This window comes from Amphiura filiformis, chromosome 3 (assembly GCF_039555335.1).
Source record: "Amphiura filiformis chromosome 3, Afil_fr2py, whole genome shotgun sequence".
Lineage (NCBI taxonomy): Eukaryota > Metazoa > Echinodermata > Ophiuroidea > Amphilepidida > Amphiuridae > Amphiura > Amphiura filiformis.
In genome coordinates, this window is record NC_092630.1 from 60,608,928 (window position 1) to 60,634,451 (window position 25,524).

The window sequence follows — 25,524 nt, forward strand, 5'->3', positions numbered from 1 at the left end:
TACAGTATTTTGAGTATTATAATAAATTATTACAAACTGCAATCTGTCTACAGTAAAATTAAGTAGGCCTACTTCTTGGCCAAACTGGAACATGCGCGTTGCGTCCATCGTACTAAGCGTGTACACAATGTAAGACGTGTGTATGCTTTCTTCTGTACTGCGCTATGTTCGCGTGTGTTTATCGCGGAGCCATGGCATGTGGGAGCCACTGCTAGCGTTTTTAGTCAAAAATTGATAAATTAGTGTTCCAGTTTGGCCAAGAAATACTTAATTTTATTATAGTATGCTGGTACAATTTACATTTATATTTTCTTTTATTAATACTTACTAAGTAACACTGTACACTGTAGATTAGTACACCAAAAAACTCAGTTCCCGGAATATGAATGATGTAAACATGTCAACAACGATCAGACGATCACGCAATGTGATGTGACAGGTTACGAAAGTAAAACAAAATTATTTGTAATTTCACACTCGTTATCCCCTTAAAACTTTGGTCCACTCATTTACAAAAGGTTCCTTTATTAAATTACAAAGTCAAGTACGTATTCATAAATAGAAATGTACAGGAAATACAAGTGAAAGTTTGACCAACCTGTAGCCGATGATATCACGCCATGTTTACCTTCCTGCTTCTGCTTGTTTTAAACGGAAACGCGTCACAACCTTTTCACCTTTGACATGACCTGATTTAAAGGTCCGTTCATCACTTTCCCGCGGTTTTCGATCACGAGTTGTTTTCTTCGATCAGTTGCGGGAAAACAGTGACAGCGAGCAGAATGGCAGTGAGTATATGGCTCGTCTTTTTAGGCGAAATTCTCTTGTTTTTATAGTAAAATGTTACGTTTTAGATATTGAATAATTAATCAATGATAGCAACTGATCGTATTTGTGATAATAGTGTGATATTCGAGAAATCACAAGTTCGTGTCTCTTTTGTTGTCAAAAACAAAATTGCATGCAGTTGGCCATTTAAAATTTAAATGTCCAATGTCTTTGTTGTGTATCATGCATACTGTATGTGTTATACTTGTACTAGATCGCATGGGTCTTTCATAAATTAGAACACATGTGCATTAAAGATTCACATAATAAAAATATTGCCATGATCATGATGATTTTAAAACAATGCATAATTTTTTATTAATTCATAATAATAATTCATGAATTTATTTGACATTAAATAATAATCATGTTTATGATGTTGTTACGTAATTGTGGATCCTACCGAGTATAGAAGTAGAAGTAGAAGTAATTATCTTATAGGTAACCCAGGCAAACCTTAGTTAATATTATAGTACGCATACAGGTGAGATCGAACTGATTTAATCTTGTGAAGTAAGAGTCGATCATATTGTGTTCAAATTCATGAATGCTATGTTCCTAGCCACCAGACTCTACAACTAATCCCACCAGTTCTTGTTACCAATATTTTATCTACATACAGTACGCATACAGGTGAGATCGAACTGATTTAATCTTGTGAAGTAAGAGTCGATCATATTGTGTTCAAATTCATGAATGCTATGTTCCTAGCCATCAGACTCTACATCTAATCCCACCAGTTCTTGTTTACAATATTTTACCAATATACATGTACAGTACGCATACAGGTGAGATCGAACTGATTTAATCTCGAGTAGTAAGAGTCGATCATGTTGTGTTCAAATATAATGAACACTATGTTCCTACTCATTGGGCTTCATATCTATGCCCACCAGTTCTCCACATTCATAAACTTACACAGTAATGGAGTAAATAACTTGCTTGCCATGGATCTAAATCATGAGTTTCAAGAGGTTTCTACCACAAGTGTTACCAATATACTCATGTCACCAACACTAAATTTCCACCATTTTCCAGGTATTGCTAATTTACTCAGCCAACTGAGTTACAAATCTCAGTCCATTGGCTTACATCAGAGTAAGCAACCGTTGAAATTAGTCTTGATATACATCTCCATCTTGGTAATGATGCAAGCCGGGGACCTCCACCCCAACCCCGGGCCTTACACGCCAAAATACCCTTGCGTCTTATGTGGGAAAGCAGCGCGATGGAACCAGCGTGCAGTAAGTTGCGACGAGTGCAACGGCTGGTTTCATATCGATTGCATGAGTATGTCCACCGCCACATACAATGTTTTGGCTGAATGTAGCCAAATGGAATGGATCTGTTGCCAATGTGGCATCCCAAATTTTTCTAGTTCCCTATTTTTGAATAGTAACATTGAGCTGTCCAACAGTTTCGATTGCTTGTCTGAGATTCATGAGAATAGTACCATCTTAGATGATGATACTAGCAGCGAGCTCCCAAGTTCACCCTTGGCTTCATCATCACCAACCCATAGTAAGTTTAAGAATCATAGTCAAAACCGTAACAATAGACAAAAGTTGAAGGTTCTTGTTGTCAACTTTCAGGGTCTCAGAGGTAAGATATCAGACCTTGCTTGTTGCATTGATCAACATTCTCCAGATGTTATTGTAGGCACTGAAACTCATCTTAACTCATCCGTGAGTAGTAGTGAATTACTTCCCCCTGGCTATACTGCCATCAGGAAGGACCGTGATTTTGGACAAAAAGGTGGCGTCCTCCTTGCATTCAAGGACGACCTTGTTGTCACCCACCGCACAGATTTGGACTCTAATTGTGAGGTGGTGTGGGCTTCCATCCAATTACAAGGTGCTAAACAGATCACCATAGGCGCTTTTTATAGATCGCAAATATTTGGTGCTACAACCGAATACATTGACCAGTTGCGTGAATCTCTCAATAAAATCAACACTTCGAGAGGTGGTCATGTTTGGTTGGCCGGAGACTTTAACTTTCCCAGCATTGATTGGGACAACTCCTCAGTAAAGCCCAATGCCCAGTATGCTATGCTATCTAAGCATTTTTTGGATTTGGCCTCTGATTTTGGTTTCGACCAAATGGTCACTGAACCCACCCGCATCAACAATATTTTGGACATTTTCCTAACAAATAACTCTACCCTGGTTGAGAGTTCCTCAACGATACCAGGCATAAGTGACCACGACAGCATACCGGTTCTTACCATCAACACCAAACCAAAAATAAACAAGCAAAAGCCTCGCAAAATCTCCATTTGGAGCAAGGCTGATTTGGAAGCCATTAAATCTGACTTCAAGGAGTTTAGTGACTCCATTACCACCAGAGACACTTCTCAGTGTTCTGTGGAAGGATTGTACACTGAATTCACTGACAAGGTTGATGCTGTCATGAATGATCATGTCCCCTCCCGTCTTGTCAGCAAAAGAAACCTGACACCATGGATTGGAAACAAAACTAGGCGTTTGTTGAAGAGAAAGCAGAGAGCGTATAACTCTTACCGTAAGTCACCAAATGAAACAACTTTAAGTCACTTCCAAGAAGTGCGTAAATCTACTCAAAAAGAAAACAGACGTTCGTACAGAAAATACATCAACTCAATCTGTACTGAGTCCTCAAAAAAGTTTTGGACTCATATGAAATGTCTGAAAAATGATTCCATGGGGATCCCCACACTGAAAAAGAATGGAAGGCTAGAAGCCGACAACATCACCAAAGCCAACATTCTCAATCATCAATTCAGTTCAGTATTCACACAGGAGAATGACAACATACCACATTTACCCCAAGTTCAACCCCCACAGTCCCCGACTTTAAGATTTCTGTTAACGGCGTTTCCAAACTTCTTTCTGACCTCAAACCGAACAAAGCCTCAGGACCTGATGGTGTCTCGGCCAGAATTCTCAAGGTTGCTGCTGAGGAGATAGCCCCGGCCCTGTCTGTTATTTTTCAGAAATCCTTAGAGACGGGCGAGATACCATCATCCTGGCTGCGCGCAAACATATCCCCCATTTTTAAAAAAGGTGACCGCTCAGGCGCTTCCAACTACCGTCCCGTGTCCCTTACCTCCATCTGTAGCAAAACTTTAGAACACATCATTCATTCCCAAATTATGCAACATTTTGACAATCATTCCATATTAACAGACAGACAGCACGGCTTTAGACCAAATCACTCATGCGAGTCCCAACTTTTACTCACCGTTAATGACCTGGCTTCATCTTTAGATTCCAAATCCCAAACAGACATGGTTATCATGGATTTCAGTAAAGCCTTTGATACCGTCCCCCACAACCGGCTTCTTTTAAAACTCCACAATTATGGCATCCGTAATAATTTACTCGCATGGATTTCAAATTTCCTCAAGCACCGTGAACAGAGGGTGCGTTGTCGGTGGAGAACACTCGACTTGGACAGAGGTTGTTTCTGGCGTCCCTCAGGCACGGTGCTTGGCCCATTATTATTTTTGGTTTATATAAACGATTTACCCAACAATCTCAACTCTGAAGTCAGGCTCTTACAGAGCGACTGCGTCGTCTACCGCCAAAGTGTTAATGACTTTGATCACACACTTCTTCAAGATGACTTGAATACCCTTGAGAAGTGGCAAAACGATTGGCAAATGGCGTTCAATGTCAAAAAGTGTTTTATCATGAGAGTAACACATGTTAGAAACCCCAAAATGTTCAACTACAAACTTGGAGAACGCATACTGGAGGAGACTAAGCAACATCCTTATCTTGGTGTAACAATATCAAATAATCTCTCATGGTCTACACATATCAACAAAGCAACATCCATGGCGAATAGATCGCTCGGCTTCATCAGACATAACCTGTACTCATGCCCAAAACCATTGAAGCAGACAGCTTATATGTCGCTCGTTAGACCCTTACTGGAGTACTCAAACTCAGTATGGGATCCCCATCAAAAAGAATACATAAATAAACTAGAAAAGATCCAAAAAAGGGCAGCAAGATTCACAACCAACACGTATGACAAAACAACAAGCATCACAAAACTCATAAAAGAACTGGAATGGGATACTCTCCAAAACAGGAGAACGCAGGCGAACAGACTGGTCATCCTTCACAAAGCTAGGCAGGGCCTCCTAGCTCTGCCGGTGGTAAACTCACTTAAGCCAAACCTCGTCAATCAGCGCATACCCACCCTGAAGCTTATCAAATTATAACCAGCAACAAGAACTGTCATAAATTTTCATATCTACCAAGAACTGTAACAGATTGGAACAAACTACCATATCCAATCACTCAAATCCAAGATTCAGCTAGCTTTAAAGCAGCAGTACTCCAACACCTACGGGAAGACTAAGAAGCATACCGCATGCGCACATACCCTATACGTTTGGCTCCAACTTGGGAGTGTTGTGTAGTATCTCTACAGAAACAGAAACAGAAATAACACATTTGCTAGTCAGCCAAATTCGCCGACAATGTCAATGCATTTTTACATAGAAATTTAAAACAAGTGCCCGAAGAAAGAAACCTACATAAATATGTTTTCTATACTTCACTTGACCCAAATATGTGATTTTTATGGTGATAAGTCACCCGCACATGGAATTTTAGAGGGATTTGGATAGCAGTTCCATTAAAAAAAGCTGCTATCATAATGAGACTTAAGATCTAGAAACACCCCGAAATGCCGTTTTGGGGAATTTTGCTAGCTGAAACTTTTTGATGAAAGTCAATCTTTGACAAGATGTAACTTTGCTACGGAAAGTGCTATGAAAAAATGGTTTTCAGTTTTGGCTTTGTTTACTCAAGGGCTTTAATTTGATATATGAAATGATGCAGTTTGATGGCAAATTTGAATTCACCTAGCATACCTATATCTTATCTTGCAAAATCCCTTCACATTCTGAAGTTTTAGTTGAAACACGTTATCATCACATCAGTACATTTATTCATTTTTTTTGTATAAATAAATTCAGCTTTTGGAAATTCACATGAACAACAATTATTGTGTGTTCTCAAGTGGATTTTATTAATAATTATTAAATAATAGCGATGCGACACAAACCATTGTTAGTGAGATCAACAGATTTTTCATTTTCAATTTGAACCCCAACGAATTTGGTATCATAAAAAGCAAAAAGAAATCCAATGGTGCCTTGGTGGTAAAATCATACCTTATCATTTGGCAATGCTAATTTACGTATATAATTTCTCTATTCGACACAACCACATGTGACAACTGTCTGGAGAATTTCAATTTCAATTTAACGGTGTTTGATTTTTCCACTTAAAAATATATTTGCAGCATCTGAAATGTGTCTATTGTGTAATTTGTGTTTACTAACCGGATCATAGCAAGCTTACTTTAAAACTATAATTTCAAGGTCTTTAGCTTCAAATTCGTCCAGTAGTTAGTAGGTGTATTAAATGAAATTTTGTTTATTATTTTATTTTTATTTTTTATTTATTTTTTTATTTTTTGTCATTGTACTATATTTATATTGGAAATGAGATACATGTATCATATAATTTAGGGCCTACACATTCACATCATTAATTGGGTCAATTGTGCAGGGGATAGATAAATTTAATAAATACAAGCATACTGCATACACAATGTAATTAATAAGTGTTCACATCAATGACATTGTTGACAATTAGAATCAATATATTTACAAGTTTTCGAATTTTTGTCAAAATTTATAAATATTAAAACACTTAAAATACTTAAAAAATATCACATCACATTACACTACAAAAATGCTATTAGTTCCCAGTTAAGACTTTGTAAAGGTCGTCACATCAAAGAGCGCAAGATAAATAAGCTATTTTTAGCCAATCCACCATCTTAGGGAAATTCCCCTTGCGGCCGGGTCAATGCGCAATGCTCTTGCTCCAAAAAACCTCATTTCATTTTTAAGGGTGTAGTATGGGTGTATGCCCTCCTTAGGCCGTTATTAAAACATTTTTGACCAAGAAAATGCTCAAAAACTTAACATAATTTGACGCCAAACTTCTGCAAATATCAGCATATAACCCATGTAGCTACCGGTCCATTATTATTCTTCTTGACTTTTTCGTATCTTCTTTGACTTCCGATATAAAAAAGTATGAAAAAGCAGGGTTCAGTGTTAGGGTTAATACAAGGGTCTTGCATGTTTTCATTTACGCTGACATTGTTAACTCGTATGATTTCATTTTATCCATACAGTCCCGGATGAAAAATAATGGAAATGAATGGAAATCAAGGATTCAGGTTTTTTGAGGCAACAAAATCCATAACTCCAAATTGCTCTCAGCAACTTATCAATTGATGTATAATTTTCCCATTTACAGGACCAAGCATCCTCAGAACCTTTCTCCGACCCAACTAGCCCAGATGGCGAGCGCAGCAGCGTGCATCCGACTTCTAGCCCCGGACGTAGCGATCTACCTCCATTTGAGGACGAGTCTGAACTCCACGGCGGGGATGGTGAAGTAGTTGATGAGGAAGATGCTGAAGGGGAAGAACTTTTTGGTGATAATCTGGAGAGGTAACACGATAGCTTCATCCTAGTGGCATAGTCCAATAACCTCAATACATAATCACGAGTACAAAATTTGACCTCAAGTTGCAGCTAGAGTATGAGTTTTTGTACCCAAATTTTCAAAGGTCATTCAATGAATGTACAAATGTATTGGGTTAAAGAACTGTGCCCCTGATAGATGTTGTGGATCCTAGTGCTGTAAAGAGAAAAACACACATACCGGCATACATAGATCTATGCCACTTTTCAGGAAATTGCCTGATTTCAAGAAATAAAGAAAATTTACAGATTTCAGGAAATTTTTGCTCAACCCTTCCTGTGCAAAATTTTCAGGATTTTCCATGTTTGACAACGCCAAGTGGCATCTCTGCATCAATCATGGGCAGCTTCATCTACACAAACTCATGTCAGACATACTCCCCTCCCCATACCCATAACAAGTGGCCCTCAAATGCAAACTTCAGTCAATGTCTTATCAGCTGCAAAGTGATATTTTTACCCTGTGACTGGGGACCAATTTTAAATATTATTTCAAATTCAAGATGCCACACTTCTTGGTGCGACTGAATAGCAGTTTCAAGTTTCAATGTGGAGGTGTTTGCCCATTAACCCACATAAAACAAACATTGCCATTTGAGGTTGTCAAATTTAAACCCATAATATGCTATCAGCTATTTAATTCTGGACACGTGTTCCCGAAGGAAACCATGGACATAAACTTCACACACATGACTTCATACCATATGTCCTGTCCTTTCAAATGAGGTCAATATTTTTACATTATTTGTGACCTTGTACACCAATGAGGGTCCTGAATAGTTTATGTTCACAAATTTATTGTAAATTAATTTAAATATCCTTGATTTCATTCAATATGGTATTTGAATGTTAAGTGTAGATTAATCTTCCCTGTATAAGCAAAAAGTTTTTGATGAAAAGTACATTTTAAGAAATAGCAGTATACTAAACCAAGTAAAAATTTGATGTGTACAGAGACTATCGTGCCATCCCAGAGCTTGATACGTATGATGCAGATAACCTGGACGATAACGACGACTACGATGAAATAGCACCGGAAGAAAGAGCAGAGGCTGAGAGGTTGATGAGAAAAAGAGATAGAGATGACGCTGTAGCCACTGGACGTATGAGGCCTGGTCTCCTTTATGGTAAGTCAGATGGGGCATGATTGGGGGTTAGGGAAGTGATATAGCCACTGGAAGAATGAGCTGATCGACTGATGAGAGAAAGAGAGAAATGATGCCATAGTCACTAGACTAAATGTATGAGGCATGGCCTTTATGGGGAGTGAAATTCGGCATAATCAGACGTCAGGGATAAACATCTCAATTATCAAGCTCATATCCCATTGGAATGACCAGGCAAGTTTTTTATTTGTAGTTCTTCAGCTTCCTCAATTTTTTTTAATTTTTATAAATGTGACCTTAGTAACTACATGTATTAATAACTTGATTGGTTGGTTGGTTGGATTGGGACTTGGGACTGAGTTAGTGTGCCACAACTTACTCTGTATGCAAGATACGGATGTAATATGTTATAACTTTTTTTGAGGCTAATAAAATAAGCTTGACTTTTGATACTGATAAGTTACAATGTGAATCATTGAAATTGTTTACAGAGGAAAGTGATGATGAGGATGACAGGCCAACAAGACGACGTCGTCTTGCCGAGAGAGCAGCAGAAGGCATTGAGGAAGATGAAGATGTAAGTCTGTCGTGTGTCATTGGCCCTTGAACATGTTTTAAGCAAAACCTCATTTGTAATCTTTTGACAAATACATTTGAAACAAGAACACTGTCTTGCAGCTATTAATTATTTTTTCCATGAAGAGGGGTTTCTTTTTAACAAACATATTTTCTGTTCTATTTTATAAGTATTATATTAAAATTAAGAGTAATATCTTAACCTATATATATGCTGAATGCTTTAATTTAAAAGATATTTGAATTTTTGACTGCAGAAGAAAAAATGCAAAATTCCATGTTTTTGGCCCTTCCATAAAAATGGTCAAGTAGGTTTGGGCCATTTCATTTGGGAAAACGGGTTAAAAAATTTTGAATCCCAAAAAATTAGTGTTGTATTTGTCTGGAACTTGGGAGTTGACATCCAGACATGTAAGGTCTAGCGATCTTACAACTTTTCCTTCCCGATGTTTGCCAATGCACAAGTGGCAATTCCAAGTGTGATATACCATAACAATTTCTTTTTCTTTTGTCTGTCAGATGATGGAGAGTATAGAGAATCTTGAGGACATGAAGGGCCACACTGTCAAGGAGTGGGTATCACAAGAACCAACCAGGGTAGAAATTTACAACAGATTCAAGAACTTCATATGTACTTATGTAGATGATACTGGCAAGAATCACTACAGGGAAAAGATCAAGCAAATGTGTGAAAGTAAGTCTGTTTACCAACTACCCCCACCTGTATAACCAACAAACGTTGGTTTCAGAAAGAAATTCTTTTTCCAACTCAGAGCCTCATCTTCATATTATAACACACTTTTATCAAAGTTATAAAAAACCAGCATCATTATTGGTGTGACGTCATTGCCCGGCAGTATGCGCGCAAATTATGGCAATTTCCATTGTTCTTTGCCTTACAGTGTGCGTACACATCGTAGTTTGCTTGGGGCATGTGCATTTTAAATTGCCCACCACATTTCATATAGATAGTTACAAGAGAGTCAATGAACTGTGAAGCGGTTCATTCAAGCATATCGATAGACCAGTCCTTCACCTTTGTTGATTTTAAACAATGATGCCAAGTGGCCTATAGTATGACCAGATCTTCAATCATCTATTTCTCCATATGGTCAGAATGGAGATAATCCCTTGTGTTTCTGAGGCCTCAACAATGTCACATCAAACAAAACGACTTGACACCTAGTCTATTTCGTGACCCAGAAATGGTTTAAACTTTCAAATTCTGTTAAAAAAGACTATAAAAGAGGTTATTTATTGTATATCTTGTGGCCTAACAGATGTAGTCCAATGTCCAGCTTGTGACACTAGTATTGCTTTGGCATTAATTAATTAATTAATTTTTATTGCAGGCAACAAGGAGAGTTTGGTTGTTGATTACAACATCTTGGCCTCACAAGTGCAGGTACTAGCCTATTTCTTACCCGAGGCTCCTACAGAGATGCTCAAGATCTTTGACGAGGCTACCAAAGAAATTGTCCTTGCTATGTTCCCTAGATACGAGCAGATCGCCAAGGAGATCCATGTCCGTATAGCAGAATTGCCTCTAGTGGAAGAGCTGAGATCACTCAGGTGGGTAACCATAGGAAAATGTGATATACATAACTGTTGTTTTTTGGTGAGGACATGGTGGCTCAGTGGTTACGGTGTTGGACTCTCGATGTGCGTGGGTTTGAGTCCCCATCCCACCACCATGTTGCGCCCTTGGGCAAGGCGCTTTGCCTTGCTTGCCTCATCCAACCCAGGTGCAATGGGGAGTAGTTAGGGGTAGTCACAGTCATTGTACTGATGAACCCTGCACCATTTGTAGGCAGCAAACATGGTTCCAACATATTCTAATTACGAATAAATGTAAAGTGCTTTGAGGCTGTTTAAGACATAAAGCGCTATGTAAATATCTGCATTTATTCATTTATTTTTTTATTAATCAAAACTTAATTTGAGAATACCCTTGGCCAGGGTCTTAGCTAGCCACCCGTCTGGCCGTCATTTTAAACAGGGAGTTTGCTCCTGGGACGGGCAAAATAAATGCCTTTGACAGATGCTATATTATAAATTGTATGTTTTGAGAAGCTAATTGGTCTTTTTAGTAGACCAGATTTGTAGAACAAGGCCATATCAGTACATATTTGAACTCTCTGAACCCCCAATGGGCTATAGATGTCTGGTAAATGTTTTAAAGGTCAAATTTGGACAGGCAATTTTATTCAAATGATGGGCAACTCTCAATTTCTAGCTAAGACCCTGCCCTAATTGGCATCCCTTCATTTTAGGTTCACAATTTAGGTTAGGGTTAGGGGTTAGATTCATTTTTATAGTTGGATCATGGATGTTTAGCATATTTTTCGCCTTTAATTATGATTTCCTCCATTGAGCAACAGTAAGTGACCCTTCATGTCAGAGCAGGCGGCGGATGACATGATCGTGCCGGCTACTCGTGATACCGCCCGGCCGTATGGCATTTTCCATATACTCGGTTAGTTTTGTGGGGTTCATTATCGAACCCCAACGGTTTTAGCTTGTTTTATATTATTTATCAACATAGGCCTATTTGTTTGTGATATTTCAAGCGTTTTAAAATTTCAAAATAATCCCATTCAATTACACGGTTGACGATGAAAATTTACTGAATTTAGGGAATGCACGTCATACACCACCTGTGTCAGAGGGCGCGATATGGAAGAATTACAATTGGCCAATTTGGTGAAACAAATGACATACTTGGCTACTGACAGTCACCAGACAAGACATAACATGTTGTGTGGGGTGTTTTCTACTTCCCTGTCAAGCTAACGTGTCACTGGTTTTGATTGCCCTGTGTAAAACATATTTTCATTTCCAGCCATTTTTCTTTTTTTTAAATCTATACAGGCAACTTCACCTGAACCAACTTATAAGGACCAGTGGAGTAGTGACCAGTTCTACGGGTATCCTACCTCAGCTTAGCATGATCAAATATGACTGTCCAAAGTGTAACTTTGTCCTCGGACCATTCTATCAGAATCAGAACCAAGAGGTCAGACCAGGGTCATGCCCAGAGTGTCAATCAAATGGACCATTTGAAATAAACATGGAACAGGTATGTATGTTGAGCTGAATGACGCAAGACCCCATGATTGCCCATGGAAATTTTTGCAGCAAAAGTCACCCAATAGCGCCCTCAAATGTAAATGATTGTGCTGTCGCAAAATATATTGTACCATTGATACGCCGTAGCTGCCCTGTCCTGTTTGTTAGTTGTCTGATACTGGTATCTTCTTTTTCGTACTCCCAGATTTGATGTATTTTATATTTAAATGTCACACACATTAACAAATACTAGGAAATTAACGCGGCTGTGTACTCTAGCCATTGTTTCTTTCTCAAAATTGAGTTTTTATGATATGTTTGTACCTTGTTATGTTTTTTATAAATACAAGGAATGAAAATCCAGATTTGTAAACTCCAACTGCAATATTTTAAGGATTTTATTTCACTATTCCACTCGTGTTTGAAATTGAAAAGGAAAGAAAATCTTTGTTGTACCAGCAAGGTACACGCACAAGCAACAACTCATCGCGTTGCGTATCGCGCAATTTGTTAACGCACAAATACGCGACGCTTATCTGCTTGCGCGGCGCAACTTATGGAAACACCACGGAAGCACTGATTTCACAAAAACCTAGTGGTCAAATGGCTCCGTTGTAGCTGATAAAATGTGGGCTTTTTCAAGTTCTTTCCCCGATTTAAATATCAAGTTATGAATGGATTTCGCTCAAACTTCTCAAGGGGCTGTGGATTTACCCGATGTTCACGTAATATAAGTTACAAATACGAAAACTGTCGCATTCTCCTGTGAGATTCGATGAAAGTGCAAAATGTGACTACTTTAAACTTCAACGGCCATTATTTCAATGTTCATTTTCTCGGTAAAATGACGATTTAGGTACACGATAACTCAATAAATACAGCATCTATAGGTAAGCAAATATGATCATCGTAAAAAGCATGATCGACTCAAGAAACGGTTTTCTCATTTTTTATATTTTGGTCTATTTCCGATTTTGGGCATCATTTTGTGCAAATAGGCGTTTTTGAATTTTAAAAAGTTCATTTTGATGCCTTATATGGTCAATATCTCAAAAAATAAGGCCAATATCAAAAAATAAAAAACCGTTTTTGGAATGGAGCCTCAAGATTGAGCTAAAAACAAAATAAAATATTTTGGAAAGAGTGTTTTTTGTTATGATGTACCTAACAAATATTGCCAAAAACTCACTTTTTGTGATTTTCTTCAAAATTGTTGTTTTTACCCCAAATCTGTATTTATATTAAGATTTATTGATGTCTTGCCTTCATAAAAATGTATACTTTTATATGTTTTATGTGAATAATTACAAAGTTATTGCACTTGTACTACATGCATGTCTGAGAGTACACAGCCACCTTAAGTGTATCTTGAAAAGTACATCAAGTAAAGGTAAAGCTACTTGCAGAATTTCAGCAAGACAAGAATTATTTTGAAGAACATTATTGTTTATTTCAATGATGGGATGTTACTTTATCAATTTTGAGGGTGCACTGTGCACAAAAGGCTTCATGTGCAATTACAAACTGTAAGCTCCAACAATATTGTGGGTTTTAACCCATGCAGTGCTTACGTGTTGAGCAAAGCAAGCTCTTGATCTCACCCTACCAAGTTGCAGCAATGAGTAGCTGTTATGGGAAGTTCACAGTTGCAGACATTCAACAGTAATCTGATATTTTCTTATTGTCACTTTCAGACTTTATACCAGAATTATCAGCGTATCACACTACAAGAAAGCCCCGGCAAGGTGGCGGCGGGTCGATTACCCAGGTCAAAAGATGCAATCTTGTTAGCTGATTTAGTAGACTGTTGTAAACCTGGGGATGAAATTGTAAGTAAAATCACTCCAATTTATTGCAGTTGCTTTTGGTGAAGATTAAAATAAGTACTAGACATTACCCAAACATAGTTGCTGGGTGCTCGACTGATGATACTCATTTCTCGACTCTGGACCAAACATTGTTTCCTATGGTGACGTCTCAGATGACATGGGAAAGTAGCACCCTTCTAAGGGTGTACTGGGGCCATTGAGCCAGTCACCTGAAGAGAACACTGATGACAAGGTTGAATATACTCGCTGCAGGTGGTTTAAATTAGAATTTCAAACACTGAGGGTTATAAAATTACCTGTTTGACAAGGAGCCATTATGTGATCCATGTATTAAGCAGGCATGTGATTTTTCCGCGGATTCGCGGAAATCCGCGGATTTGAGACCAAAATCTGACCCCCTGAGATCAATGTAAATCCGTTGAGACATGGGGGTAGGGCCCCCTCTAAGCTCCTAAACATTGGCAAAGAGCACTCTCTCTTTTTTAACGAACTTCTTGTTTCGCCGTGCGCCGTGGTTGCCAAGTCGAAAGGCAAATACCTGCTGAAAAAACACGCAAAAATTAAGCCCAATGTGTTTTTCCTGCGAACATGAATGGAAGAACTGCCGATTATTCATGAATTACTATTTTAAAAGTCGCCCAAAGATGGTTTTATAGCTCGTATGGCAACACATTTTACTAACGATTTCTATGATTGGTCCATTTTGACGTCACTTGCCGATATAAACCAATCACTGATAAGCTTGCATAACAGCATTCTATCGACATATGTCGTCGGCCATCTTTAATTTTGACAACTATCAACAGGATTTGTTTATCGGTATCGAACCAAAATCGAGATGAAAACGCTTCAGAAAAATGATGCGAACGTCGGCGTAGTTGATAAAGATCTGAAAAACAAGTTCCGCTGGAGCTGGCTGGATCACGAAGTGAAAGTAATACATGTTAAAGATGGTTGCGAATTGAGCTGTACGGTGGAGGAAAATGGTATCAAAAAAATTGCTGTCGCCGGTAATAAGCTTATTGCTCACTGTGCGGGGACATGATATCTTATGGATCCAAGGGAAACACTCTGTAATAAGTAATAAGTGAGGTTAAGTATTTGATTTTCACTCACATTGTACTAAAAAGTGGTATTTTTTCATTCAAATTAAACATTTTGTCTTCATTTATGTGTCTTTTTTTCCTGTAAAATTACTCTCCTGAGGGCATCAATAGGGTTTTTACAGTGTAGAAGCCCTCTGGCTTCGGGGGCTCTGCCTCTCGACCCTGCCAGGGCTACGCCCCTGCACCTCACCAGGGGCCCTTAAGCGGCCCCTGGACCCCCGCCCGTGAGGGCGACAGCTTCACTCGACACGCTCGTTCCGGCCGCAAGTTTCCTCCATTCTGGGAATTCCTAATCACATGCCTGATTAAGGTTAATAATATTTCATTCTTAAATTTTCTATACATTCTTGTGTTCCTTCCCTCATGCAGGAACTGACGGGCACTTACCACAATAACTATGACGGATCACTCAACACAGCAAATGGGTTCCCAGTGTTTGCCACCGTCATCCAAGCTAATTACATCACCAAGAAAGATGACAAGATGGCAGTCGGGGCCCTGACGGACGAAGACATCAAAGCTATCGTGGCATTGTCTAAAGATGAGAGGATCGGTGAAAGGGTAAGTGTGGTTAAATGTCCCGGGGGGGGGTCACTCCCATTGTGGCCTGTACACCATCCGCGATAATCAACTTTTGAAAAGCACCCTAAACAAGGATTTAACCCTTGGCTAAAACAATACCCTAAACAGGTGTTTTCACACCCTAAACAGGGATTTTATTCCTTGCATCAAATTTCATACCCTAAATTTCATTTCGGTATTAGCAATTGCAATTTTGCTACCCTTTTTTCCAATATTTCATGTTTTTGACACCCTAAACGCGTTACGCGCGTATTGTGCATACCCACGAAAAACTACCCTTTTACGCGTTTTCATTATCGCGGATGGTGTACAGGCCACAATGGGAGTGACCCCCCTGGGTTAAATGTATGTTTCATCTCCTCAAGTTGTCATCTAATTTAGTGATTAGTAGTTTGTGAAGATATCTATGAATTTGAGATTCTAATCTACTAGACTTATGTTTTATGGGTGGCAATATTTTACATCCTATCCAGGATGCATGTTTGTGATCAGTGGCTTACAAATGCCAAAACATTGGCGAAAGATTTATCGAACATATCTAATATTGAAAACTTGTTACAGAGCCACAGTGACCTTCAACTTCAGTGGTTTGGATTAGACATATAGGTAATAAGTGAATATAGTTTGCAGATTGAGAAACTTTGTTACGGTTTTGTTGCAGATATTTGCCAGCATCGCTCCTTCCATCTATGGACACGATGACATCAAGAGGGGTCTTGCAATGGCACTGTTTGGTGGTGAACCAAAAAATCCAGGTAAATAGCAAAATAATAATTAATTAGCTGATAAACGATGGGAATGGACTTTTTTTAGTATGCTCTTATTGTATAATCAAGGCTAGGCAGGTCCAATATATTGAATATACTAGTGCTCTATATTACTTACACAGAAGTTTAACCAGGAACCAATCCAATTTAGCACTTTCATGTTAACTACAACCCACTGCACAATAATCGACTATTTAGTGTGTACTTAAGGGATGGGATTATAATTTGCCAGGATTTACTCATATGCTATGCTAAATCTTAAACAAGGAATGTATTTCAGATAACTTCCAGTGACGTTGTTATATCAGACACCCCCCCCCCCCCCCAATAAATTGGCAAATAGTGTTTTATCTATTAAAAAAATAGCAAAATTGGGTAAAAAATGTCAACATTTTAGATAAATATACCCCAAATCATGAACTTTCTGTGAAATTTGTCTAAAATATAGGCTCCAAAAATGAATAGTAAAGGGGTAACGGTCTGCTTTTGACAGAATTAAGATTTCTTTTGAAAAAGTCTCCATTTAAAAAATCCGCAGTTCTGCACCCCTACAAAAAATCCTGGCTCCTTTGTTCAAGAGCTTAAATGGTATTTTAAGAATTCTTGAAATATTGCAATCATTATTGTACCCACATCATTTATTTCTAGACATAAAACTATATGCATTTATAGCCACAAGTATCCTCACGATTCATTCCATGTAACTTTTCATACATTTATTTCCTTCACGCACAGGTAAGAAGCATAAACTCCGTGGTGATATCAACATCCTTTGTTGTGGTGACCCAGGAACAGCTAAATCGCAATTCTTGAAATACATTGAAAAAACAGCTGCGAGGGCAGTATTCACCACAGGGCAGGGTGCTTCAGCCGTTGGTTTGACGGCCTACGTACAGAGGCATCCGGTAACTAGGGAATGGACCCTGGAGGCGGGAGCACTGGTTCTTGCAGATAAGGGAGTGTGCATTATTGACGAGTTTGACAAGGTGAGTTTGATTTCTGAAACAATTTTGGGAGTTTTTTTATAGTAGACATGAATGTGCTATAAATCTGCTTGGATTATTAAAAAGAAAAATGAAATGTATAGGAATATAGATCACACAGTTACCTGAAGTTGGAGTGAATGTGTATCCAGCTAATTGCAGGTAGTTGTTTTCAGCATTCACTTGAAAATAGTGCAAGTCAGTGAACCAGAATCAGCTTTGAAGGATCCAATTAAACTGAACTTACAATGATTTCTCACAAAAACTTGGGTTTCAGATTATCCTGTAATGTTCCCCAATAGATAGCAAAGTTGGAAGATCAGTCAACAAATTTAGTATTGCATGAAAAAAAAAGATCTTCAGAAAAAGAACTCAGTAGTGTAATTATGATCAATAATATATTTTAAACCCATATTTCCATTTTTTTGTCAGATGAATGATGCAGACCGTACCAGTATTCATGAAGCTATGGAACAACAGAGCATATCTATATCCAAGGCTGGCATTGTCACCTCACTGCAGGCTAGGTGTAGCATCATTGCTGCGGCCAACCCTATAGGAGGGCGCTATAACCCGTCAATGACATTCTCAGAAAATGTAAGTGTCCTGAGGGAGGACTCCTGGGCACTCAGTGTCTTTCATCAATATAAATTTGGATGCATAACTGTAAATTTTTGCTTTGCTGGATGTTACAAAATTAAGCAAGAATAAGTGCTGCTGCCATGAGAAGTTATGTTATATTTTAGGCCTAGGGTTAAGGTTAGGATTAGTGCTAGGATTAAGAGATTGTGATGTTGAGATTGGGCTATTCCAGTTGAAATCATACACCCCTATGGAAGACATGACCTTAATCTCCCACACAGGGAATGTGAATTTCAAATGGGGATACCTGATGGGTGACTCCATTTGAAATATACACCCCCTTTGTGGCAGATTAAGGTCATGTCTTCCATAGGCAGTGAATAGCCCAATGAGTTGGGATTGTGGTAGGGGTGGCAACCACTCTGCTAAAGTTACTCCCAAAGGAGGATGGTCCCATGTCATAGCTTGGATAATAGAGCAGTCCAGATGTCACTAGTGCGAATCCTGCTTCAGGCAAACTTTTATTTGCTTTGTTTGATTTTTTACAGAATTAATAAGAAAACTTAATTCTAAGATTATTTACTGTTGTTTTGTTGACAGGTTGATTTGACTGAGCCCATCTTGTCACGTTTTGATATTCTTTGTGTCGTCAGAGATACTGTGGATCCAGTGCAGGTAAGGAGAGCTTGTAATTTCAGAACCGCTAATTTAAACACCCGCAAAATATTCAATTCAACTATTTGAAACCAAAATTTAGAAAATAAAATAATCTGCAAACTGTTCAAAAATCTTAAAGAAATTATACCGCTAAAATGATTTACTATATACAATACAGTGTATATGTAAATTTATCGGCCAGTGTGGGTCAAAATTAAGTATCTCATAAGCTGCAATTATTGTATAAATGTTTTGGTAGAAATTGGCATAAATGCTAAAATTCTAAGTTATGATTTTCATGTTTCTCCTGTACAGGATGAGATGCTTGCCAGGTTTGTCACAGATAGTCACATCAGGCATCATCCTGGAAACACAGATCAGGATGAGAGTACTCTGCCGGTAAGTAACATTCTTTCTACCCATGTGGCATGCACTGAATCATGGCTAATTTCATCAGAATGTCTGAATTTTAAACCTTGTGATTGGCTATCAATCTTATTGGTCCCAAATCCAGTGGTGTTGCCACCCCCCTCCCACTTCACAGGCTGGCAGTAAGATTCACTGGCTTTTGGAGCGGGGTGCCACATTATTTTGAACGCTGCTCACAGACATATCCTCATTATGCTTCCTTGCTTGAAGTGATACATGTTCTCAATATAAACAAAATTGCATTTCATTAAGTATCTATTGGTAAAGGTGAACCTACATGTGTTCACAGGCCGGGGTACCCATCTCTTTTTCAAAGTGATTGGGACAGACTACTCCATATAATGTTGCTGGGGGAGTAGCCACATCGAGTCTGTTACCTTCCCAGCATTGAATAAAGCCGGTACCTTGGTGGGAAAGGGCAGAAGGGGTGAAGAAACTTGCCTAAGTGCACAACATGTTGGCGCGTTGGGGACTCGAATCCACAACCTCAAGCTACCTTGCGATTATGAGTCAGAAATCTTGGACCCCTGAGCCACGGTGACAGGGATTTAAATTTTGTATTCTATACTTCATTTAATGTGTGACAATTAACATTGTAAATCCATATAGAGTGACGTATATATACACACAGATGTAGTCAAATAATTTTTGCAAGTTGCAAAAAGTATAATATGATGTAACGACTAACAAAGCCACTTTTTGTTCATTGTTCAGGAACTTCCTACAACTTCCGGACTAGAAAAGATCCCACAAGATCTTCTGAAGAAATACATTATCTATGCTAAAGAGAAAGTGCATCCCAAACTGCACCACATGGACCAAGATAAAGTAGCCAAGATGTACTCTGCTCTCAGAAGAGAATCTATGGTAAGTTTTGTCAATGTGCAAGGACAAGCTTCAAAATAAGCAGGCACCCAGGAGCCATTTACCCACTGGTCATAACATTTTGGCTCCTGGTCCACACCAAAATCATATGAACCAGTCTCTACTTTACTTGTTTTCAAATAGAGCCTGGTAGTTAAAGCAGGTTTTGTATTTAATGTGTACAGTTGAAATTTAAATGACTCTTGGCTCTTTAAAAATGGCTCCTGGTTCACTAGATAATCACAGAACCAGGAGCTGTTTTTCCAAATGTATGGCTCCTGGTCCAGATCTACTTATTTTGAGGCCTTTGCAAGGAAACTTGGTCAAAATGAAGAGCATTGAAAACTAGCATTTTACAGGGTCATTTAAAGCTCATCGTCGAAGGTTAAATAAGTAACATTAATTGATATTTTTAAAACTCGTCAAAATGAAAAGCATTGCAAAGTCAAAATTTTGCTCGGTCATTTCAATGTCATCTCATCAGGTGGTTATCCAAAGCCAAGTTAGCACAAATACTTCACATTTTGTGCCGGTAATCAGCGGTCAAATAAGTTTAACCGTGACTGTTAATACAGCGGTGGCGGAAGCATCAAGGTCTTGGTGCCGACTTCATAGTATTCGGCTATTCCAGTTGAAATCTATAGAGCCCCTTTGGAAGGCCTGATCTTGAGTGCGAAATTTCAAATGGGGTTACCTGAATGGGTGATACCGTTTTAAATCTACACCTCCCATGTTGCAGATTAAGGTCATGTCTTCCATGGGGGGGGGTATGGATTTCAACCAGAATAGCCCATTGTTTTATTTACCAAGCAAGTTGTTCACCAGTCACCATTTTTTTTCATAATGATCACAGGCCACCGGTAGTATTCCAATCACAGTACGTCACATTGAGTCGGTGATCCGTATGTCGGAAGCCCATGCCAAGATGCATCTGCGTGAATACGTCAATGAAGAGGATGTGAACATGGCCATTCGTATCATGCTGGAGAGTTTCATCGATACACAGAAGTACAGCATCATGCGAAGTATGAGGAAGGTGAGTAGATTGGATGCAATTCAGGATCAGTTTGCAAGCTGTTTTTCCTGTATGAAAATTTGAAATCATAAGTCAAAGTAATATGAAACCTGTTGTCACAAAATGCGAGGGGGAAGGGTGCAACACTGTTATACCATTTTAACGCTTACAAACCAGAGATTGTGTGTTTAGACATGGTTCATCTGGTTTGTGTGAATCTGGACATAAACTGAAAAATACAAATTTGCAAGTTTTCCCATCATTTTGTTGGAACAGGTCTCATACGCAAAATCAGTTGGAAATATTGATTTTGAGATACAGCCAAGCAAAGAAAGTATTTCCTTTTGTTTCCTTTTTTTTAAAACTCTTAACTGCTCACATCTTTTGACCTGTTCGAATTCAATGGGGTTTTCTGCAAAATATAGTTTTGCAAATGCTGTTTACAGTCCTATAAGGAACTGAAAATTGAATGTGTCTGACTTCAGGCTGATTTTGCTTGATCACATCACATGCACAAAAATCAAATTTCTGCATTTCACGTTGTAATATCACTTCCAAGATTTCATAGGATAGGGGATAATACCTGAAAAATCAAAATGTTGCATTGATTTTTAATTAATTTTCTTCCATTGCATTCATATCTACAAACTTATTTTGGTGATTGGACTATATCTATTGATATACAAGAGAGGTGACAAAACCTGCTGAAATGTAGTATAAATTATACACCTTGTTTGATGGTGGTTTTTTTTCAATTTTCCCCTCAGAACTTCTCTCGATACTTTATCTTCAAGAGAGACAACAACGAATTACTTCCCTTCATCTTGAAACAGTTGGTACAAGAACACACGTCATTCCATCGCATTACGATATGGTACAGAGCAAGAAATCATTGAGATCTCGGAGAAAGATCTTCAGGATAAGGTAAGGTGGCATTTGAAGTCTGGTAGGATCTTGGGGCCCAATTTTATGAAGTGTCCATATACTTTGATCAGTTAATAATCGGCGTAAATTATTAGGCTTTTATCACTACGCCGAAAAGTAGACCCACAAGAAGGATATTATTGATCTGCCTGGTCTATATTTTACGTATATGACAAAGTATATGACTTCAAATATTAATTTGTGATACTTCGGGCAAGAAGATATTAATCTGTGATGTTATAAGGCCAGCCGATTACGAGCTGATCAAACTATAGTTAGGTCTTAAACTGAATTTCTGTATCAAGTGAACTGTAGATCTTAAAGAGCTTACACTGTTCATTAGTAAAAGCACAGTGTTCACAGTAAGACCACATCATTTGTTGCTCATATTGTATAGCATCCATAAATTGTATAGGTACCAAAATGGAAATAATGTTTCTTTTAATCCTAAATCTTGACCCTAATCTTAAACCTACAATATATGCACACTGTCTTGTATATATTGCCTAGTTTTGTGTGCTTTTTAAACTACCATATTCAACCTATTTATTGCCTTGGTGCTCAAGTCACCTGAAGAGGCACTTGATAATTACCATCTTTTAAAATGTCAAACTGGACATATTCCCTGAAAAAAACTGTTAGAAACAATACCCTTAAAACAAACATCACTGCTATGATTCAACTAGCCTTATTACCATTTTCACGCTAGAAATGGGTGCTTAGACAGGCACTAATTAGAATAGAGAATAGGTTAAATACTACTAAAATTTGCAATCATAATTTTTCATGGTTTATTTTCTCCTCCATAATGCAGGCTCGACAGATCAACATTACCAATCTTAGTGGATTCTACACAAGCCCCATCTTCAAGGAACATAAATTCACCCATGACAGCAGGAGAAAACTCATTGTACAGTGCCTGTGAAGTGCCTAATGCAACCAAAAACTGTTTAAATTTCTATTTTTCTATGTAGTCTTTAACATCGCTGTTATTGATGACTGATACAATCACACTGAGTGCCTTAGGAAGCGTCTGTGAAAAATGTGTGTTACTCAAAGGCCTGATAAAATCTTGATATTGTATCATGCTGGTGTTAGCTAAAAAGCAACTTTAATTTATTATATTTGATACCAGAATTAATTGGCATAGTTGTTCCACTCACTGACAGTTTTTTGATAAGAGAGGTTAACATGGTCAATTCCAGGAGATAACTACCTTTTTACTGAATGGTGCATTATGAAGAAAGACCTACGTCAGGACCGTAGACAGTATCAAGACCATTGACCACCTGTTCCCTGACCATGACATTAGATGAAGCCATGTATCCATGGTGATTTGACCGGAGTTACCATGCGCAGAGAAATAAAAGCCCCTCAACTTTTTGGTGGGCCTGGACCTAATGACAAACTCAGTAACATAACATAAATGTTTAAAATTTATTGAAATTGATCATGGAGCTACTGGTAGATTCATGTATTTGTTGCCTTGTCCAGTATAACTGGCATAATACTAGCAGCCACAGACATTTAGTTGAGACATGTTAAGAGTCTTGAAAGATCAGTCAAAAAACATCTTGTGTTAACAACATTAAATTCTATAGCAGTAACTTCCATAGAAACCTTGACACAAGTACTCTCTTAGTTTCAGACTAATAATAACAATATGCCCAGAGATTTGAATCAGGTTTGAATCAATTACATAATAAATTATGTATAGATACATAATGGTGTAGATAATGTCAGGCAAGGTATAGCGTTCAGATTTCATTATTTGTAAAAAAATCCCAATGTTTGAATATAAGCTTATGTTCAAAATTAATTCTAAAAAGTAGATATCTATATACCCCTGTTCATGTAAACCCATTTGAAATTCACACCCCCTGTGTGGAAGATTTAGGTCCTCCATAGGGGTGTATGGATTTCAACTGGAATAGCCCAATTGTGTTGGGTTTTTTGCCCATGTTGAGTACTGTAAAAGTGGAAATTTTCACGCTGCATTTATTTTCACGCTTTTCGCATTCCAAGCTGCTAGCGCAAAAATAACAACGCGCGAATATATTCCTTTTGTATATAGGTCAATGTAAGGAAACTTAAAATCGCAAATTTAAAAACAAGGGAAAACTTTCAAAATTGGTAAAGCACCAAAAATTAATCACGTGAAAATTTCCACTTTTACAGTATACTGAAATTGGTCTTCATTTTATGCAAAATGATTTTGATAAATGCCCTGAAGTAAAGCACAACATTGCAATAGGCCTATTTGTAATGTCAACATTCTATGCCACTTTTGGCATCATAAAGCAAGATTATAATGAAGGATATTACTGAAAGAAAATAAAGTTTATGTAACATTTGTACTTATGAAGCTGATGTATGCTTCAGTGTAGATAGAGTACAGGTATTATGTGTGTAATTGATTTGTACAAAAATAAACTTGATACAAGGTACATTTAATGTTTATATGCAGTTATTTCTTTGCTTTAAAAAGAAGCGGCTACAGGGTGACAGGTAACCTATTGTTGTCATGCAGTAAGCAGTAATCGGTTGACCCCTATCCTGTCATTTGACATCTGATTGGGGGTTAGGGTTAGGTTGACAAGAAAATAACCAAGGTTACCTGTCGCCCTGTAGCTGCTTGTCTTATCAATAAATCTTGGTGATCTCAGAGAATAATATATTTAGCTGTGTGTGCACCTATGTCGTGGAAGCGCGATTGATTTTTACCGAAATCAAGAAAGGGCCGAAGCGAGCTCATGAAAAGTTGGGAATCTTGGTTTTGACCTCCAACCAAGAAAGGTTGTTGTGTGTCATGCGTGTGTATTTGACTTGCACAAAGTGCATCTTAATGATTATTCTGAGAGATCAGCTCCATCATCACGGGCGCTCATCACTAAAATGATATCGATACACCTGTTAAGGACAATATCAGATATTGCATTTGGTGTCGGTTTGTTCCTGCAAATCGACAAGCACACACTGTGCCATGTTATGAAGTAAAATGATAATCAAGTTATAATTGCGCAACAAAACTGCGAAAGAAGTTGACCTAATTACGCACAATCGCATACCTATAAAGTCATACTATACAGTACTTCTAATTCAGGAGACCCTAAACCGAATATACACCAAGCCAAAAGAAACTTAAAATTTTTCTGAAGGTCATATCTTAAAATCCTGTCCATCTAAATGAACTAAAATTACACACAGGATTACTTCAATACTCAACTCTAAACACAGTAACCAAGCAGTTGTCCAAAAGCAAAATTCACTGACATGGAAAAGCTTCTGGACCACATTCACAGTCCAATAATTGGCACCCAGCACAAGGTCCTTGCACAGATAATTCCCAAAGAGTAAGTGGAATAGTGTGGAACAAGACCTGTTTCTTAAAGAAAGTGTGCAGAAAGCAGCACAGTTTTGTAAATTACCATATGAACGATTCTCACAGATTTCTCACGGTGCTGGGTTATTGGGCTGTGAATGTGGTCCAGGAAACTGTTCCATATTGCATTTTGCTGTTGTGTCAGTTGGACAACTGCTTAGTTACAGACATGTGTAGAGTATTGAGGCAATCCTGTTAGATTGGTTCTATTTTGGAAAAATCGTGTTCCTAGCGGCATGTTTGTGTAAAAGTTGACAACC

The 25,524-nt window shown here is 38.1% G+C and overlaps 1 protein-coding gene across 1 annotated transcript; it reads left to right on the forward strand.

The window, feature by feature from the left end:
• Nucleotides 1-671: 671 nt before the first annotated feature.
• Nucleotides 672-22,952, forward strand: LOC140148865 (DNA replication licensing factor mcm2-like). The gene is given in 19 exon segments (XM_072170951.1): nucleotides 672-788; nucleotides 7,164-7,360; nucleotides 8,348-8,520; nucleotides 8,991-9,076; nucleotides 9,595-9,769; nucleotides 10,428-10,647; nucleotides 11,947-12,154; nucleotides 13,839-13,973; nucleotides 15,449-15,640; nucleotides 16,323-16,416; nucleotides 17,164-17,414; nucleotides 17,844-18,008; nucleotides 18,594-18,668; nucleotides 18,966-19,049; nucleotides 19,794-19,946; nucleotides 20,797-20,979; nucleotides 21,726-21,815; nucleotides 21,817-21,882; nucleotides 22,697-22,952. Coding segments are annotated over 19 exon segments (2,664 nt in total). The 5' UTR covers nucleotides 672-782; the 3' UTR covers nucleotides 22,808-22,952.
• The last annotated feature ends 2,572 nt before the right edge of the window (nucleotides 22,953-25,524 follow it).